Source organism: Oncorhynchus masou, unplaced genomic scaffold, assembly GCF_036934945.1.
Source record: "Oncorhynchus masou masou isolate Uvic2021 unplaced genomic scaffold, UVic_Omas_1.1 unplaced_scaffold_3869, whole genome shotgun sequence".
NCBI classification, from domain to species: Eukaryota; Metazoa; Chordata; class Actinopteri; order Salmoniformes; family Salmonidae; genus Oncorhynchus; species Oncorhynchus masou.
In genome coordinates this window covers 12,501-31,819 of record NW_027010271.1, presented here as the reverse complement: position 1 = coordinate 31,819, position 19,319 = coordinate 12,501, and the positions used below count along the sequence as shown (strand labels likewise).

Genomic DNA, 19,319 nt, shown 5'->3' with positions numbered 1-19,319 from the left:
GTCATATACACGCAGATTCAGTCTAGTAGTCTGGTTATATAAACCCAGATTCAGTCTAGTAGTCTGGTTATATAAACCCAGATTCAGTCTAGTAGTCTGGTTATATACACCCAGATTCAGTCTAGTAGTCTGGTTATATACACCCAGATTCAGTCTAGTAGTCTGGACACTCTGGTCATATACACCCAGATTCAGTCTAGTAGTCTGGTTATATACACCCAGATTCAGTCTAGTAGTCTGGACACTGGTCATATAAACCCAGATTCAGTCTAGTAGTCTGGTCATATACACCCAGATTCAGTCTAGTAGTCTGGTTATATACACCCAGATTCAGTCTAGTAGTCTGGTCACTCTGGTTATATAAACCCAGATTCAGTCTAGTAGTCTGGTTATATACACCCAGATTCAGTCTAGTAGTCTGGTCATATACACCCAGATTCAGTCTAGTAGTCTGGTCATATACACCCAGATTCAGTCTAGTAGTCTGGACACTCTGGTTATATAAACCCAGGTTCAGTCTAGTAGTCTGGTCATATACACCCAGATTCAGTCTAGTAGTCTGGTCATATACACCCAGATTCAGTCTAGTAGTCTGGACACTCTGGTCATATACACCCAGATTCAGTCTAGTAATCTGGACACTCTGGTTATATAAACCCAGATTCAGTCTAGTAGTCTGGACACTCTGGTCATATAAACCCAGATTCAGTCTAGTAGTCTGGACACATAAACCCAGATTCAGTCTAGTAGTCTGGACACTCTGGTTATATACACCCAGATTCAGTCTAGTAGTCTGGACACTCTGGTTATATACACCCAGATTCAGTCTAGTAGTCTGGACACTCTGGTTATATAAACCCAGATTCAGTCTAGTAGTCTGGACACTCTGGTTATATAAACCCAGATTCAGTCCAGTAGTCTGGACACATAAACCCAGATTCAGTCTAGTAGTCTGGACACTCTGGTTATATAAACCCAGATTCAGTCTACTAGTCTGGACACTGGTTATTTATATAAACCCAGATTCAGTCTAGTAGTCTGGACACATAAACCCAGATTCAGTCTAGTAGTCTGGACACTCTGGTTATATACACCCAGATTCAGTCTAGTAGTCTGGACACTGGTCATATAAACCCAGATTCAGTCTAGTAGTCTGGACACTCTGGTTATATAAACCCAGATTCAGTCTAGTAGTCTGGACACTCTGGTTATATAAACCCAGATTCAGTCTACTAGTCTGGACACTGGTTATTTATATAAACCCAGATTCAGTCTAGTAGTCTGGACACATAAACCCAGATTCAGTCTAGTAGTCTGGACACTCTGGTTATATACACCCAGATTCAGTCTAGTAGTCTGGACACTGTTCATATAAACCAAGATTCAGTCTAGTAGTCTGGACACTCTGGTTATTTATATAAACCCAGATTCAGTCTAGTAGTCTGGACACTGGTTATTTATATAAACCCAGATTCAGTCTAGTAGTCTGGACACTCTGGTTATATAAACCCAGATTCAGTCTAGTAGTCTGGACACTGGTCATATAAACCCAGATTCAGTCTAGTAGTCTGGACACTCTGGTTATTTATATAAACCCAGATTCAGTCTAGTAGTCTGGACACTCTGGTTATTTATATAAACCCAGATTCAGTCTAGTAGTCTGGACACTCTGGTCACATAAACCCAGATTCAGTCTAGTAGTCTGGACACTCTGGTCATATACACCCAGATTCAGTCTAGTAGTCTGGACACTGGTTATATAAACCCAGATTCAGTCTAGTAGTCTGGACACTCTGGTTATATAAACCCAGATTCAGTCTACTAGTCTGGACACTGGTTATTTATATAAACCCAGATTCAGTCTAGTAGTCTGGACACATAAACCCAGATTCAGTCTAGTAGTCTGGACACTCTGGTTATATACACCCAGATTCAGTCTAGTAGTCTGGACACTGTTCATATAAACCCAGATTCAGTCTAGTAGTCTGGACACATAAACCCAGATTCAGTCTCGTAGTCTGGACACTGGTTATTTATATAAACCCAGATTCAGTCTAGTAGTCTGGACACTCTGGTTATATAAACCCAGATTCAGTCTAGTAGTCTGGACACTGGTCATATAAACCCAGATTCAGTCTAGTAGTCTGGACACTCTGGTTATTTATATAAACCCAGATTCAGTCTAGTAGTCTGGACACTCTGGTCATATACACCCAGATTCAGTCTAGTAGTCTGGACACTGGTTATATAAACCCAGATTCAGTCTAGTAGTCTGGACACTCTGGTTATATAAACCCAGATTCAGTCTAGTAGTCTGGACACTCTGGTTATATAAACCCAGATTCAGTCTAGTAGTCTGGACACTCTGGTTATATAAACCCAGATTCAGTCTAGTAGTCTGGACACTCTGGTTATATACACCCAGATTCAATCTAGTAGTTTGGACACTCTGGTCATATAAACCCAGATTCAGTCTAGTAGTCTGGACACTGGTCATATAAACCCATAACAATTGATTGTCTACCTATCTCCAGTGGTTGGGCTATAGGCTGTGAAGCTTCTGTCACTGTTGACATCACAGTCTGTCCCCAATATATTCCTCCCAAGGGTCTGGCCCAAGGTAGTGCACTACATACAGAATAGGGTACTATTGGGGGGGGGGGGCAGTGTGGATCAGTGTAGTATGCTGCCATGACACCTATCCCCTAGAGCTGTGCACTATTTATATTTTTTATTTTAACAGGTAGGTTGACTGAGAACACATTCTCATTTACAGCAACAACCTGGGGAATAGTTACAAAACTGTTATAACAGAGTACTATATGGTCGGGTAGATGTGGTGCCATTTGGGACACATGGTGGTTCAGACTGTGCTGTGTGTCGGTGTTGTCATATCTTCCCTCAGAGACAAAAGGTAGGGAACTACATAGGGAATAGGGCGCTGTTTAGCACATAGTGTGTGTCAATGGTGTTATCTCTTCCCCCAGAAGTCATCCTTCCTCCTCTTAACAGAAGTGCACTAAATAGGGATTGGCGCCCAAACGGGGACTTGAACCCTGGACCCTCAGTGTTTCCTGTTATCTCTTCCCCCAAAAGTGGTCCTTCCTCCTCTGGGCTCGGTCCAGGACCTGGGAGGCCATAGAGCAGGACGCTGCTGACCTGGATGAGATCTGGGACATCCTGTCATCTGGAGGGTCACCAAGGGTCAGGGGTCAGAGGTTAACCAGGTCGGGGAGAGAGTGATCGGCTGACTCCCAAAGATTTAGAACCTCAGCTATCCTTTATGTTTTATGTCATGGAGATATTGAAGCAAATGTCTCATTTTTATTTCATGTAAGAGGGGGTGTCACTTCCCTTTTATCAAGACTTTAACACTGAAATTACCCCTAAGCCTGACTTTAACACTGAAATGACCCCTAAGCCTGCCTTTAACACTGAAATGACCCCTAAGCCTGACTTTAACACTGAAATGACCCCTAAGCCTGCCTTTAACACTGAAATGACCCCTAAACCTGCCTTTAACACTGAAATGACCCCTAAGCCTGACTAACACTGAAATGACCCCTAAGCCTGACTTTAACACTGAAATGACCCCTAAGCCTGACTTTAACACTGAAATGAGGACGGCTCACCTCTCACAGTCCTGGGCGACTTTAACCTCCCCACGTCTACCTTTGACTCATTCCTCTCTGCCTCCTTCTTTCCACTCCTCTCCTCTTTTGACCTCACCCTCTCACCTTCCCCCCCTACTCACAAGGCAGGCAATACGCTCGACCTCATCTTTACTAGATGCTGTTCTTCCACTAACCTCATTGCAACTCCCCTCCAAGTCTCCGACCACTACCTTGTATCCTTTTCCCTCTCGCTCTCATCCAACACTTCCCACACTGCCCCTACTCGGATGGTATCGCGCCGTCCCAACCTTCGCTCTCTCTCCCCCGCTACTCTCTCCTCTTCCATCCTATCATCTCTTCCCTCTGCTCATACCTTCTCCAACCTTTCTCCTGATTCTGCCTCCTCAACCCTCCTCTCTTCCCTTTCTGCATCCTTTGACTCTCTATGTCCCCTATCCTCCAGGCCGGCTCGGTCCTCCCCTCCCGCTCCGTGGCTCGATGACTCATTGCGAGCTCACAGAACAGAGCTCCGGGCAGCCGAGCGGAAATGGAGGAAAACTCGCCTCCCTGCGGACCTGGCATCCTTTCACTCCCTCCTCTCTACATTTTCCTCCTCTGTCTCTGCTGCTAAAGCCACTTTCTACCACTCTAAATTCCAAGCATCTGCCTCTAACCCTAGGAAGCTCTTTGCCACCTTCTCCTCCCTCCTGAATCCTCCTCCCCCTCCCCCCCCCCTCCTCCCTCTCTGCAGATGACTTCGTGAACCATTTTGAAAAGAAGGTCGACGACATCCGATCCTCGTTTGCTAAGTCAAACGACACCGCTGGTTCTGCTCACACTGCCCTACCCTGTGCTCTGACCTCTTTCTCCCCTCTCTCTCCAGATGAAATCTCGCTTCTTGTGACGGCCGGCCGCCCAACAACCTGCCCGCTTGACCCTATCCCCTCCTCTCTTCTCCAGACCATTTCCGGGGACCTTCTCCCTTACCTCACCTCGCTCATCAACTCATCCCTGACCGCTGGCTACGTCCCTTCCGTCTTCAAGAGAGCGAGAGTTGCACCCCTTCTGAAAAAACCTACACTCGATCCCTCCGATGTCAACAACTACAGACCAGTATCCCTTCTTTCTTTTCTCTCCAAAACTCTTGAACGTGCCGTCCTTGGCCAGCTCTCCCGCTATCTCTCTCAGAATGACCTTCTTGATCCAAATCAGTCAGGTTTCAAGACTAGTCATTCAACTGAGACTGCTCTTCTCTGTATCACGGAGGCGCTCCGCACTGCTAAAGCTAACTCTCTCTCCTCTGCTCTCATCCTTCTAGACCTATCGGCTGCCTTCGATACTGTGAACCATCAGATCCTCCTCTCCACCCTCTCCGAGTTGGGCATCTCCGGCGCGGCCCACGCTTGGATTGCGTCCTACCTGACAGGTCGCTCCTACCAGGTGGCGTGGCGAGAATCTGTCTCCTCGCCACGCGCTCTCACCACTGGTGTCCCCCAGGGCTCTGTTCTAGGCCCTCTCCTATTCTCGCTATACACCAAGTCACTTGGCTCTGTCATAACCTCACATGGTCTCTCCTATCATTGCTACGCAGACGACACACAATTAATCTTCTCCTTTCCCCCTTCTGATGACCAGGTGGCGAATCGCATCTCTGCATGTCTGGCAGACATATCAGTGTGGATGACGGATCACCACCTCAAGCTGAACCTCGGCAAGACGGAGCTGCTCTTCCTCCCGGGGAAGGACTGCCCGTTCCATGATCTCGCCATCACGGTTGACAACTCCATTGTGTCCTCCTCCCAGAGCGCTAAGAACCTTGGCGTGATCCTGGACAACACCCTGTCGTTCTCAACCAACATCATGGCGGTGGCCCGTTCCTGTAGGTTCATGCTCTACAACATCCGCAGAGTACGACCCTGCCTCACACAGGAAGCGGCGCAGGTCCTAATCCAGGCACTTGTCATCTCCCGTCTGGATTACTGCAACTCGCTGTTGGCTGGGCTCCCTGCCTGTGCCATTAAACCCCTACAACTCATCCAGAACGCCGCAGCCCGTCTGGTGTTCAACCTTCCCAAGTTCTCTCACGTCACCCCGCTCCTCCGCTCTCTCCACTGGCTTCCAGTTGAAGCTCGCATCCGCTACAAGACCATGGTGCTTGCCTACGGAGCTGTGAGGGGAACGGCACCGCAGTACCTCCAGGCTCTGATCAGGCCCTACACCCAAGCAAGGGCACTGCGTTCATCCACCTCTGGCCTGCTCGCCTCCCTACCATTGAGGAAGTACAGTTCCCGCTCAGCCCAGTCAAAACTGTTCGCTGCTCTGGCCCCCCAATGGTGGAACAAACTCCCTCACGACGCCAGGACAGCGGAGTCAATCACCACCTTCCGGAGACACCTGAAACCCCACCTCTTCAAGGAATACCTAGGATAGGATAAGTAATCCTTCTCACCACCCCCCCCTTAATGATTTAGATGCACTATTGTAAAGTGGCTGTTCCACTGGATGTCAGAAGGTGAATTCACCAATTTGTAAGTCGCTCTGGATAAGAGCGTCTGCTAAATGACTTAAATGTAATGTAAATGAAATGACCCCTAAACCTGCCTTTAACACTGAAATGACCCCTAAGCCTGACTAACACTGAAATGACCCCTAAGCCTGACTTTAACACTGAAATTACCCCTAAGCCGGACTTTAACACTGAAATGACCCCTAAGCCTGCCTTTAACGCTGAAATGACCCCTAAGCCTGCCTTTAACACTGAAATGACCCCTAAGCCTGCCTTTAACACTGAAATGACCCCTAAACCTGCCTTTAACACTGAAATGACCCCTAAGCCTGACTAACACTGAAATGACCCCTAAGCCTGACTTTAACACTGAAATGACCCCTAAGCCGGACTTTAACACTGAAATGACCCCTAAGCCTGCCTTTAACACTGAAATGACCCCTAAACCTGCCTTTAACACTGAAATGACCCCTAAGCCTGACTTTAACACTGAAATGACCCCTAAGCCTGACTTTAACACTGAAATGACCCCTAAGCCTGACTAACACTGAAATGACCCCGAAGCTTGTTACTGCTACATTACCTTCATTATCAGACTAATGTGAGGAAGCTTGTTATTGCTACATTACCTTCATTATCAGACTAATGTGAGGAAGCTTGTTCCTACTACATTACCTTCATCATCAGTTCCACAGCCACCACCAGGACACAGCAGCAGCTCAGACGTCCTCAGGCCTAAATTACCTAGAGTAGAGAAGACAATGGACGCCTGTTCTGTTAGTTGTTGTTGTTTATGGATTACATGTGAATGTCTAGATAACAGTACATTTTAGCGTTCCATGTTATTACACACGATGCACAATACTTCTGCAGTTATAGCCTGTTGTCTTCCAATCAACTCCATAGTAGTTTCTACCCCAGGTGTTTCTACCTCCGGTGTTTCTACCTCCGGTGCTTCTTATCCCAGGTGTTTCTACCCCAGGTGTTTCTATCCCAGGTGTTTCTATCCCAGGTGTTTCTTATCCCAGGTGTTTCTTATCCCAGGTGTTTCTTACCCCAGGTGTTTCTTATCCCAGGTGTTTCTTATCCCAGGTGTTTCTTATCCCAGGTGTTTCTTATCCCAGGTGTTTCTACCCCAGGTGTTTCTATCCCAGGTGTTTCTTATCCCAGGTGTTTCTACCCCAGGTGTTTCCACCCCAGGTGTTTCTGGTGTTTCCACCCCAGGTGTTTCTACCCCAGGTGTTTCTACCTCCGGTGCTTCTTATCCCAGGTGTTTCTACTCCAGGTGTTTCTACCCCAGGTGTTTCTACCCCAGGTGTTTCTGGTGTTTCTACCCCAGGTGTTTCTACCCCAGGTGTTTCTGGTGTTTCTACCCCAGGTGTTTCTGGTGTTTCTACCCCAGGTGTTTCTACCCCAGGTGTTTCTGGTGTTTCTACCCCAGGTGTTTCCACCCCAGGTGTTTCTACCCCAGGTGTTTCTACCCCAGGTGTTTCCACCCCAGGTGTTTCTTACCCCAAGTGTTTCTTACCCCAAGTGTTTCTTATCCCAGGTGTTTCTTACCCCAGGTGTTTCTACCCCAGGTGTTTCCACCCCAGGTGTTTCTACCCCAGGTGTTTCCACCCCAGGTGTTTCTTACCCCAGGTGTTTCTTACCCCAGGTGTTTCTTACCCCAGGTGTTTCTACCCCAGGTGTTTCTACCCCAGGTGTTTCTACCCCAGGTGTTTCTTATCCCAGGTGTTTCTACCCCAGGTGTTTCTTATCCCAGGTGTTTCTACCCCAGGTGTTTCTTATCCCAGGTGTTTCTTACCCCAGGTGTTTCTTATCCCAGGTGTTTCTTACCCCAGGTGTTTCTACCCCAGGTGTTTCTTATCCCAGGTGTTTCTACCCCAGGTGTTTCTTATCCCAGGTGTTTCTTATCCCAGGTGTTTCTACCCCAGGTGTTTCTTATCCCAGGTGTTTCTTATCCCAGGTGTTTCTATCCCAGGTGTTTCTATCCCAGGTGTTTCTTATCCCAGGTGTTTCTTATCCCAGGTGTTTCTACCCCAGGTGTTTCTTATCCCAGGTGTTTCTTATCCCAGGTGTTTCTACCCCAGGTGTTTCTTATCCCAGGTGTTTCTACCCCAGGTGTTTCTACCCCAGGTGTTTCTTATCCCAGGTGTTTCTTATCCCAGGTGTTTCTTATCCCAGGTGTTTCTTATCCCAGGTGTTTTTTATCCCAGGTGTTTCTACCCCAGGTGTTTCTACCCCTGGTGCTTCTTATCCCAGGTGTTTCTACCCCAGGTGTTTCTTATCCCAGGTGTTTCTACCCCAGGTGTTTCTACCCCAGGTGTTTCTACCCCAGGTGTTTCTTATCCCAGGTGTTTCTACCCCAGGTGTTTCTACCCCAGGTGTTTCTACCCCAGGTGTTTCTACCTCAGGTGTTTCTACCTCGGGTGTTTATACCCCGGGTGTTTCTACCTCGGGTGTTTCTTATCCCAGGTGTTTCTACCCCAGGTGTTTCTTATCCCAGGTGTTTCTTATCCCAGGTGTTTCTGGTGTTTCTACCCCAGGTGTTTCTACCCCAGGTGTTTCTACCCCAGGTGTTTCCACCCCAGGTGTTTCTGGTGTTTCTACCCCAGGTGTTTCTACCCCAGGTGTTTCCACCCCAGGTGTTTCTTATCCCAGGTGTTTCTACCCCAGGTGTTTCTGGTGTTTCCACCCCAGGTGTTTCTACCCCAGGTGTTTCCACCCCAGGTGTTTCTTACCCCAGGTGTTTCTTATCCCAGGTGTTTCTTACCCCAGGTGTTTCTTACCCCAGGTGTTTCTTACCCCAGGTGTTTCTACCCCAGGTGTTTCTACCCCAGGTGTTTCTACCCCAGGTGTTTCTTACCCCAGGTCTTTCTACCTCAGGTGCTTCTACCCCAGGTGTTTCTTACCCCAGGTGTTTCTTACCCCAGGTGTTTCTTACCCCAGGTGTTTCTTATCCCAGGTGTTTCTTACCCCAGGTGTTTCTTACCCCAGGTGTTTCTTACCCCAGGTGTTTCTTATCCCAGGTGTTTCTTACCCCAGGTGTTTCCACCCCAGGTGTTTCCACCCCAGGTGTTTCTACCCCAGGTGTTTCTTATCCCAGGTGTTTCTTATCCCAGGTGTTTCTTACCCCAGGTGTTTCTTACCCCAGGTGTTTCTTACCCCAGGTGTTTCTTATCCCAGGTGTTTCTTACCCCAGGTGTTTCCACCCCAGGTGTTTCCACCCCAGGTGTTTCCACCCCAGGTGTTTCCACCCCAGGTGTTTCCACCCCAGGTGTTTCTACCCCAGGTGTTTCTTATCCCAGGTGTTTCTATCCCAGGTGTTTCTTATCCCAGGTGTTTCTTACCCCAGGTGTTTCTTACCCCAGGTGTTTCTTATCCCAGGTGTTTCTTACCCCAGGTGTTTCCACCCCAGGTGTTTCCACCCCAGGTGTTTCCACCCCAGGTGTTTCCACCCCAGGTGTTTCTACCCCAGGTGTTTCTTACCCCAGGTGTTTCTACCCCAGGTGTTTCTTACCCCAGGTGTTTCCACCCCAGGTGTTTCCACCCCAGGTGTTTCTTATCCCAGGTGTTTCTACCCCAGGTGTTTCTACCCCAGGTGTTTCTACCCCAGGTGTTTCCACCCCAGGTGTTTCTTACCTCAGGTGCTTCTTATCCCAGGTGTTTCTTACCCCAGGTGTTTCTACCCCAGGTGTTTCTACCCCAGGTGTTTCTACCCCAGGTGTTTCCACCCCAGGTGTTTCCACCCCAGGTGTTTCCACCCCAGGTGTTTCTTACCCCAGGTGTTTCTTACCCCAGGTGTTTCTTACCCCAGGTGTTTCTACCCCAGGTGTTTCTACCTCAGGTGTTTCTACCTCAGGTGTTTCTACCCCAGGTGTTTCTACCCCAGGTGTTTCTACCCCAGGTGTTTCTACCTCAGGTGTTTCTACCTCAGGTGTTTCTACCTCAGGTGTTTCTACCCCAGGTGTTTCTACCCCAGGTGTTTCTACCCCAGGTGTTTCTACCCCAGGTGTTTCTACCCCAGGTGTTTCTACCTCAGGTGTTTCTACCCCAGGTGTAGGCCTATTGTTCTGAAAATAAACTGAATGGGGGGGTGGGGGTTCTGAAGTGGAGTCAGGAATGGAGGGAGACGTGAGGAAGAGAAAGAGGTGAAGGACTCTGGGAGAGAGAAAGGGAATTCCCCCAATTGTGATACCCTGGCATCGACTTCTGTATCTTTTGTCCTGAGGAGAAAGAAGCAGCTAGGAACTACAACACTAGACAATATCTGGGCTGGCGGGAAGGAATGAGGAGCGGACTACAACAGATCTGGGACCAGGTTTTGTTATGCAACAGTAGAATATGCTGAGAAAAGCCACAAACTGTCTAAATGTCTCAGCAGTAGAGAGAGAGAGAGAGAGAGAGAGAGAGAGAGACCCCACCCCACAGGGACTCAGTCAAACAGACTGACCTATATACTGTAGGGGTGACGGAAACCTGACACACACACACCTCCCATCAACGGTAAATGACGCTCATTGTCACCTTTATATGAGCGTTTAAGTCTCGTAAACTGTCTTTGATGAGGCAATGCAGTGTTTTTATTGGCCCAGAACTATTTGGGTGATGATGTGATGGGACAACGTCACACAGGTTGAACGAAAGACACAGATACAGCATCCCATATGCCAGTAATGTAAAAGTGGTTTGATCAGTCACAAACCAAGGAAACTTAGATGTTCGGGTTCAACTGCTGACGCTGTTCGTGGACAGACAGCACCACACTACTACAGCACCACACTACCATACTACTACAGTACCACACTACTACAGCACCACACTACTACAGTACCACACTACCACAGCACCACACTACTACACTACTACACTACTACAGCACCACACTACTACACTACCACACTACTACAGCACCACACTACTACACTACCACAGCACCACACTACTACAGCACCACACTACTACAGCACCACACTACCACAGCACCACTCTACTACAGCACCACTCTACTACAGCACCACTCTACTACAGCACCACTCTACTACAGCACCACTCTACTACAGCACCACTCTACTACAGCACCACTCTACTACAGCACCACTCTACTACAGCACCACACCACTGTACCAGGGAGGTCCTCAGGACAGTTACCGTTATGTTGGAACTCTGGGTCTCTGAGCGTCCAGGGAGGTACCACCAGGGAGGTCCTCAGGACAGGGAGGTACCACCAGGGAGGTCCTCAGGACAGTTACCGTTATGACAGACAGTACCACCAGGGAGGTCCGTTATGTTGGAACTCTGGGTCTCTGAGCGTCCAGGGAGGTACCACCAGGGAGGTCCTCAGGACAGTTACCGTTATGTTGGAACTCTGGGTCTCTGAGCGTCCAGGGAGGTACCACCAGGGAGGTCCTCAGGACAGTTACCGTTATGACAGACAGTACCACCAGGGAGGTCCTCAGGACAGTTACCGTTATGTTGGAACTCTGGGTCTCTGAGCGTCCCCTGGATGCGGTTAACAGGTGCCGGGACGGCGGCGTTGGGTTGTTTGCGCGAGGCTTTGGCCTCCGGTGGGGGATCAGGGGGGTCCTCTGGAGAGGTCTCCCCCAACCAGGGGTCCTCTCTCAGGGGGAGGGGGTCCACAGTAGTCACCCCAGCTGCAGGAGAGGACTGGGGCAGGTTCCGCTCCTCATTCTGATCGAGACACAACATCAGATTTTATTTATTAATTTTACCTTTATTTTACTAGGCAATTCAGTTAAGAACACATTCTTATTTTCAATGACGGCCTGGGAACAGTGGGTTAACTGCCTGTTCAGGGGCAGAACGACAGATTAGTACCTTGTCAGCTCGGGGGTTTGAACTTGCAACATTCCGGTTACTAGTCCAACGCTCTAACCACTAGGCTACCCTGCCGCCCCCAGATTCACTAACTAACCAGACTAGAGGAACCTATAACAGATAGCATTAACAAGACATAGGCATTACAACCAGCCCGGGACAATGTCCTTATCTTAGTCAAACCACTAGCAAATACAATCAATCAATCAATTCATAAAGATTTTTTGAAATCAGCACAGCAGTTATCACAACGTGTTTTTACAGTAACCCTGCCTATAAATAGTACAAGATGTATCTTCTCACCAAGGAGAAGCCTATAAATAGTACAAGATGTATCTTCTCACCAAGGAGAAGCCTATAAATAGTACAAGATGTATCTTCTCACCAAGGAGAAGCCTATAAATAGTACAAGATGTATCTTCTCACCAAGGAGAAGCCTATAAATACTACAAGATGCATCTTCTCACCAAGGAGAAGCCTATAAATACTACAAGATGTATCTTCTCACCAAGGAGAAGCCTATAAATACTACAAGATGTATCTTCTCACCAAGGAGAAGCCTATAAATACTACAAGATGTATCTTCTCACCAAGGAGAAGCCTATAAATACTACAAGATGTATCTTCTCACCAAGGAGAAGCCTATAAATAGTACAAGATGTATCTTCTCACCAAGGAGAAGCCTATAAATACTACAAGATGCATCTTCTCACCAAGGAGAAGCCTATAAATACTACAAGATGTATCTTCTCACAAAGGAGAAGCCTGTAAATACTACAAGATGTATCTTCTCACCAAGGAGAAGCCTATAAATACTACAAGATGTATCTTCTCACCAAGGAGAAGCCTATAAATACTACAAGATGTATCTTCTCACCAAGGAGAAGCCTATAAATACTACAAGATGTATCTTCTCATCAAGGAGAAACCTATAAATACTACAAGATGTATCTTCTCACCAAGGAGAAGCCTATAAATACTACAAGATGTATCTTCTCACCAAGGAGAAGCTCTACCCAACTATCCCAATATCCAGTGGTGTAGAATGTTACCTGTCTGGAGAGGTGTTTAAATGGGGAACGGGTTTTACCCAACGGAGGTTCACTTCTCTTCGCCCAGCCGTTCGCCTCCGTCTTAGGAGGAGACACCAGGATAGCACCTCCTGACAAGACATTAGACAAGGTGATCACGTTTACCCTCTGTGGATCAATAAAGTTTTTTTCATTTTTTTTTTTCAATTCAACACAGAACAGAAGTAATGAGCCATGCTTTGATCTTGACTGTGATATGTGGTTGTCTATCTACTAAACTGAATGGTGCTTTCTATAAGACGCTCTGGATAAGAGTGTCTGCTAAAATGATTCAATTTTCGTGTAAAATGTTGAAAACAGTGAGTTTAGTGTATTATATTGACGTGACCCAAAACTGAACTGTGAAGATAAAAGAGTTTTTGAAAAAGTGTAGGCTGGATGCAAGCTAAGGTGGGAAGATGATGAGTCTGACGTTTGTTTCCACTATCACCTAGTTTATGGTCATGGTGAAACTGCCTCAACACAGTAGTTTGTTGGTTTGTTTCCACTATCACCTAGTTTACGGTGAAACTGCCTCAACACAGTAGTTAGTGGGCTTGTTTCCACTATCACCTAGTTTATGGTCATGGTGAAACTGCTCATGGAGACAAACCCAGACTGGGTCGGACCACACACTGTCCCTGGAGACAAACCCAGACTGGGTCGGACCACATATTGTCCATGGAGACAAACCCAGACTGGGTCGGACCACATATTGTCCCTGGAGACAAACCCAGACTGGGTCGGACCACATATTGTCCCTGGAGACAAACCCAGACTGGATCGGACCACATATTGTCCCTGGAGACAAACCCAGACTGGGTCGGACCACACACTGTCCCTGGAGACAAACCCAGACTGGGTCGGACCACATATTGTCCCTGGAGACAAACCCAGACTGGATCGGACCACACACTGTCCCTGGAGACAAACCCAGACTGGGTCGGACCACATATTGTCCATGGAGACAAACCCAGACTGGATCGGACCACACACTGTCCCTGGAGACAAACCCAGACTGGGTCGGACCACCTATTGTCCATGGAGACAAACCCATACTGGGCCGGACCACACATTGTCCCTGGAGACAAACCCAGACTGGGTCGGACCACACACTGTCCCTGGAGACAAACCCAGACTGGGTCGGACCACACATTGTCCCTGGAGACAAACCCAGACTGGGTCGGACCACACACTGTCCCTGGAGACAAACCCAGACTGGGTCGGACCACACACTGTCCCTGGAGACAAACCCAGACTGGGTCGGACCACATATTGTCCCTGGAGACAAACCCAGACTGGATCGGACCACATATTGTCCCTGGAGACAAACCCAGACTGGATCGGACCACACATTGTCCCTGGAGACAAACCCAGACTGGGTCGGACCACACATTGTCCATGGAGACAAACCCAGACTGGATCGGACCACATATTGTCCCTGGAGACAAACCCAGACTGGGTCGGACCACATATTGTCCCTGGAGACAAACCCAGACTGGGTCGGACCACACACTGTCCCTGGAGACAAACCCAGACTGGGTCGGACCACACACTGTCCCTGGAGACAAACCCAGACTGGGTCGGACCACACACTGTCCCTGGAGACAAACCCAGACTGGGTCGGACCACACACTGTCCCTGGAGACAAACCCAGACTGGGTCGGACCACACATTGTCCCTGGAGACAAACCCACACTGGACAGGACCACACATTGTCCCTGGAGACAAACCCGGACTGGACAGGACCACACATTGTCCCTGGAGACAAACCCAGACTGGGTCGGACCACATATTGTCCCTGGAGACAAACCCAGACTGGGTCGGACCACACATTGTCCCTGGAGACAAACCCAGACTGGGTCGGACCACATATTGTCCCTGGAGACAAACCCAGACTGGGTCGGACCACATATTGTCCCTGGAGACAAACCCAGACTGGATCGGACCACATATTGTCCCTGGAGACAAACCCAGACTGGGTCGGACCACATATTGTCCATGGAGACAAACCCAGACTGGGTCGGACCACACACTGTCCCTGGAGACAAACCCAGACTGGGTCGGACCACACACTGTCCCTGGAGACAAACCCAGACTGGGTCGGACCACATATTGTCCCTGGAGACAAACCCAGACTGGACCGGACCACATATTGTCCCTGGAGACAAACCCAGATTGGACCGGACCACACATTGTCCCTGGAGACAAACCCAGACAGGGCTGGATCACACACTGTCCCTGGATAATTTATTTGATTGGTACAAAAAAAGTAACCTCTCTCTCAAAAACAAACATTTGAATAAAAAGTTTGTCACAAAAATAAAAACAATATGTCAACAATATATCTGCTATGTTACCAGTGGCTGGAGTCGTCAGGTCGTGGTGAGTTCTCTGAACAGTAGCGATCCTTTGCAGTGTGGGTGTGGGCATCCTGCCACCCTCTCTGGACCTGTGGGAGCCTGCGACAGACGACGAACGATGGTCCTGCACCCTCAGTCTGGAAAACAAACAAACAAACAAGAGACAGACAGACAGACAGACAGACAGACAGACAGACAGACAGACAGACAGACAGACAGACAGACAGACAGACAGACAGTATGTTGAATCAACATGCAGTGAGGCAACACAACTGTGTCTCTAAAAATAGTAGCTCTTCAAGTAAGTAACAAAATGATGACCGTCTCCAATACGGATATAAACAGAGTGGAGGTAACAGAACTGACCGTCTCCAATATGGATATAAACAGAGTGGAGGTAACAGAACTGACCGTCTCCAATATGGATATAAACAGAGTGGAGGTAACAGAACTGACCGTCTCCAATATGGATATAAACAGAGTGGAGGTAACAGAACTGACCGTCTCCAATATGGATATAAACAGAGTGGAGGTAACAGAACTGACCGTCTCCAATATGGATATAAACAGAGTGGAGGTAACAGAACTGACCGTCTCCTATATGGATATAAACAGAGTGGAGGTAACACAACTGACCGTCTCCTATATGGATATAAACAGAGTGGAGGTAACAGAACTGACCGTCTCCAATATGGATATAAACAGAGTGGAGGTAACAGAACTGACCGTCTCCAATATGGATATAAACAGAGTGGAGGTAACAGAACTGACCGTCTCCAATATGGATATAAACAGAGTGGAGGTAACAGAACTGACCGTCTCCAATGTGGATATAAACAGAGTGGAGGTAACAGAACTGACCGTCTCATATATGGATATAAACAGAGTGGAGGTAACAGAACTGACCGTCTCCAATATGGATATAAACAGAGTGGAGGTAACAGAACTGACCGTCTCCAATATGGATATAAACAGAGTGGAGGTAACAGAACTGACCGTCTCCAATATGGATATAAACAGAGTGGAGGTAACAGAACTGACCGTCTCCAATGTGGATATAAACAGAGTGGAGGTAACAGAACTGACCGTCTCCAATGTGGATATAAACAGAGTGGAGGTAACAGAACTGACCGTCTCCTATATTGATATAAACAGAGTGGAGGTAACAGAACTGACCGTCTCCAATATGGATATAAACAGAGTGGAGGTAACAGAACTGACCGTCTCCAATTTGGATATAAACAGAGTGGAGGTAACAACTGACCGTCTCCAATATGGATATAAACAGAGTGGAGGTAACACAACTGACCGTCTCCAATATGGATATAAACAGAGTGGAGGTAACAGAACTGACCGTCTCCAATATGGATATAAACAGAGTGGAGGTAACAGAACTGACCGTCTCCAATATGGATATAAACAGAGTGGAGGTAACAGAACTGACCGTCTCCAATATGGATATAAACAGAGTGGAGGTAACAGAACTGACCGTCTCCTATATGGATATAAACAGAGTGGAGGTAACAGAACTGACCGTCTCCAATATGGATATAAACAGAGTGGAGGTAACAGAACTGACCGTCTCCAATATGGATATAAACAGAGTGGAGGTAACAGAACTGACCGTCTCCTATATGGATATAAACAGAGTGGAGGTAACAGAACTGACCGTCTCCAATATGGATATAAACAGAGTGGAGGTAACAGAACTGACCGTCTCCAATATGGATATAAACAGAGTGGAGGTAACAGAACTGACCGTCTCCAATATGGATATAAACAGAGTGGAGGTAACAGAACTGACCGTCTCCAATATGGATATAAACAGAGTGGAGGTAACAGAACTGACGTCTCCAATATGGATATAAACAGAGTGGAGGTAACAGAACTGACGTCTCCAATATGGATATAAACAGAGTGGAGGTAACAGAACTGACCGTCTCCAATATGGATATAAACAGAGTGGAGGTAACAGAACTGACCGTCTCCAATACGGATATAAACAGAGTGGAGGTAACAGAACTGACCGTCTCCTATATGGATATAAACAGAGTGGAGGTAACAGAACTGACCGTCTCCTATATGGATATAAACAGAGTGGAGGTAACAGAACTGACCGTCTCCAATATGTATATAAACAGAGTGGAGGTAACAGAACTGACCGTCTCCAATACGGATATAAACAGAGTGGAGGTAACAGAACTGACCGTCTCCAATATGGATATAAACAGAGTGGAGGTAACAGAACTGACCGTCTCCTATATGGATATAAACAGAGTGGAGGTAACAGAACTGACCGTCTCCTATATGGATATAAACAGAGTGGAGGTAACAGAACTGACCGTCTCCAATATGGATATAAACAGAGTGGAGGTAACAGAACTGACCGTCTCCAATATGGATATAAACAGAGTGGAGGTAACAGAGAACTCAAAGCCACTCAGTGAAAGCAGAAATCAACAGGAAATGGAGAGGGAATGAAACAACCACATACTCATCCTTTCTCTCATCCTTTCTCTCATCCTTTCTCTCCTTTCTCTCATCCTTTCTCTCATCCTTTCTCTCCTCGTCCTCTTCTTCTTCTCTCTCCTTCCCTGTTCCACCCCCAGCCCCTGTCTCCTCCTCCCAGGCTAGTCTCCTCTGAACAGGTAGGTTAGAGGCTCCAGGGTTAAGGTGACCAGGGGGGCCTGCTGTGTCCCCAGCCCCCCGGGTGGAGCTCCTTCTACTGGACACGGGGGTGAGGGGAGGGGGTCCGGCTACGGAGCTGGAGCTACTGTCAACCCTACAGACACACAGGGAGAGGAGGAAGGTGGGAGAGGAGGAGGGACACACACAGAACATGACCTTGATAGGTCAGATGTATTAAGACCCCAGTAAAGGACTCTCAGCATCAGTTTCCCCTACTCCATATAGCTGGGTCAACCCCCCCATCTAGCTCTGTGGCTTCTACCCAGAAATATGTGGCTCTGCTTCTTAGTCTAATCATTTGGCTAGTCTTGATTTCAATTTCATTCTATACTTACAGAAGCCCGATTTTAAGGCCGAAATCCTGAGCCAGACATACTACACATCCAGCCCACACTAAAGACATGCTAATGTCATGCTATAGCCAGCTCTGTGGTCGATCTCCCTCACCTAGCGAGCTCCAGAGCCTGGGGGGTAGGACTCCTGTCTTCCTCCCCGTCCCCGGAACCTGTCCCAGAGCTGAGGTTAGAGGAGGAAGGGGTGGAGGCCTCCCACAGCTGGTTCTGGTCCGACAGGATCTGGTTGAGGTGGAGGCGGGAGAAATGGGTCCCCCACGCCCTCTGTCTGTAGGCCTCCGCCTTCTTACGAAGCTCTCGCACCTGGGAGGATGGTTGATTGGTTGGTTGATAGCATTAATTTGATCATTAAAAGTAGCAGGCTGCTCCAGCCAGACAGGTGGGCCAGGGCTCAGTGGGCCACACAGATTCTTTACGTTATACAGGTGGAACCTAGTGGTCCGGCCTGGTGCCGGTCTGTTTCTGCTCTCTCGTCAACTAACTTATTGAATCATCATACCAAAACATGTTTGGCTTGACAATGGTAGAAATGGAGACGGCGAGATCTGAGGCAGCACATTAACAGCATGTGGTAAGGGGGGGGGGGCTTGCAGTATCTGAGGCAGCACATTAACAGCAGATGGTAAGGGGGGCCTTGCAGTATCTGAGGCAGCACATTACAGCATGTGGTAACGGGGGAGGGGGGGGGCTTGCAGTATCTGAGGCAGCACATTAACAGCATGTGTTAAGGGGGGGGGCCTTGCAGTGTCTGAGGCAGCACATTAACAGCATGTGGTAAGGGGGGGCTTGCAGTGTCTGAGGCAGCACATTAACAGCATGTGGTAAGGGGGGGGGGCCTTGCAGTATCTGAGGCAGCACATTAACAGCATGTGGTAAGGGGGGGG

At 48.0% G+C, this 19,319-nt stretch overlaps 1 protein-coding gene across 3 annotated transcripts in view; it reads right to left on the bottom strand.

Annotated features, from left to right (window-relative positions):
* Window positions 1–2,662: 2,662 nt before the first annotated feature.
* Window positions 2,663–19,319, bottom strand: part of LOC135534723 (nuclear protein MDM1-like) — a 26,472-nt gene continuing 9,815 nt past the window's right edge. For 2 of the 3 annotated variants that reach the window (XM_064961619.1, XM_064961620.1), the window contains 7 exons: window positions 18,530–18,738; window positions 17,889–18,176; window positions 15,392–15,531; window positions 13,014–13,123; window positions 11,592–11,814; window positions 6,796–6,864; window positions 2,663–3,187 (listed from right to left, as the gene is read on the bottom strand). In XM_064961619.1, the coding sequence (XP_064817691.1) occupies window positions 3,078–3,187; window positions 6,796–6,864; window positions 11,592–11,814; window positions 13,014–13,123; window positions 15,392–15,531; window positions 17,889–18,176; window positions 18,530–18,738 (1,149 nt within the window). In that variant the 3' untranslated portion in view covers window positions 2,663–3,077. The remainder of the gene's footprint in view (window positions 3,188–6,795; window positions 6,865–11,591; window positions 11,815–13,013; window positions 13,124–15,391; window positions 15,532–17,888; window positions 18,177–18,529; window positions 18,739–19,319) is intronic. The other variant, XM_064961621.1, reaches the window with a different exon arrangement.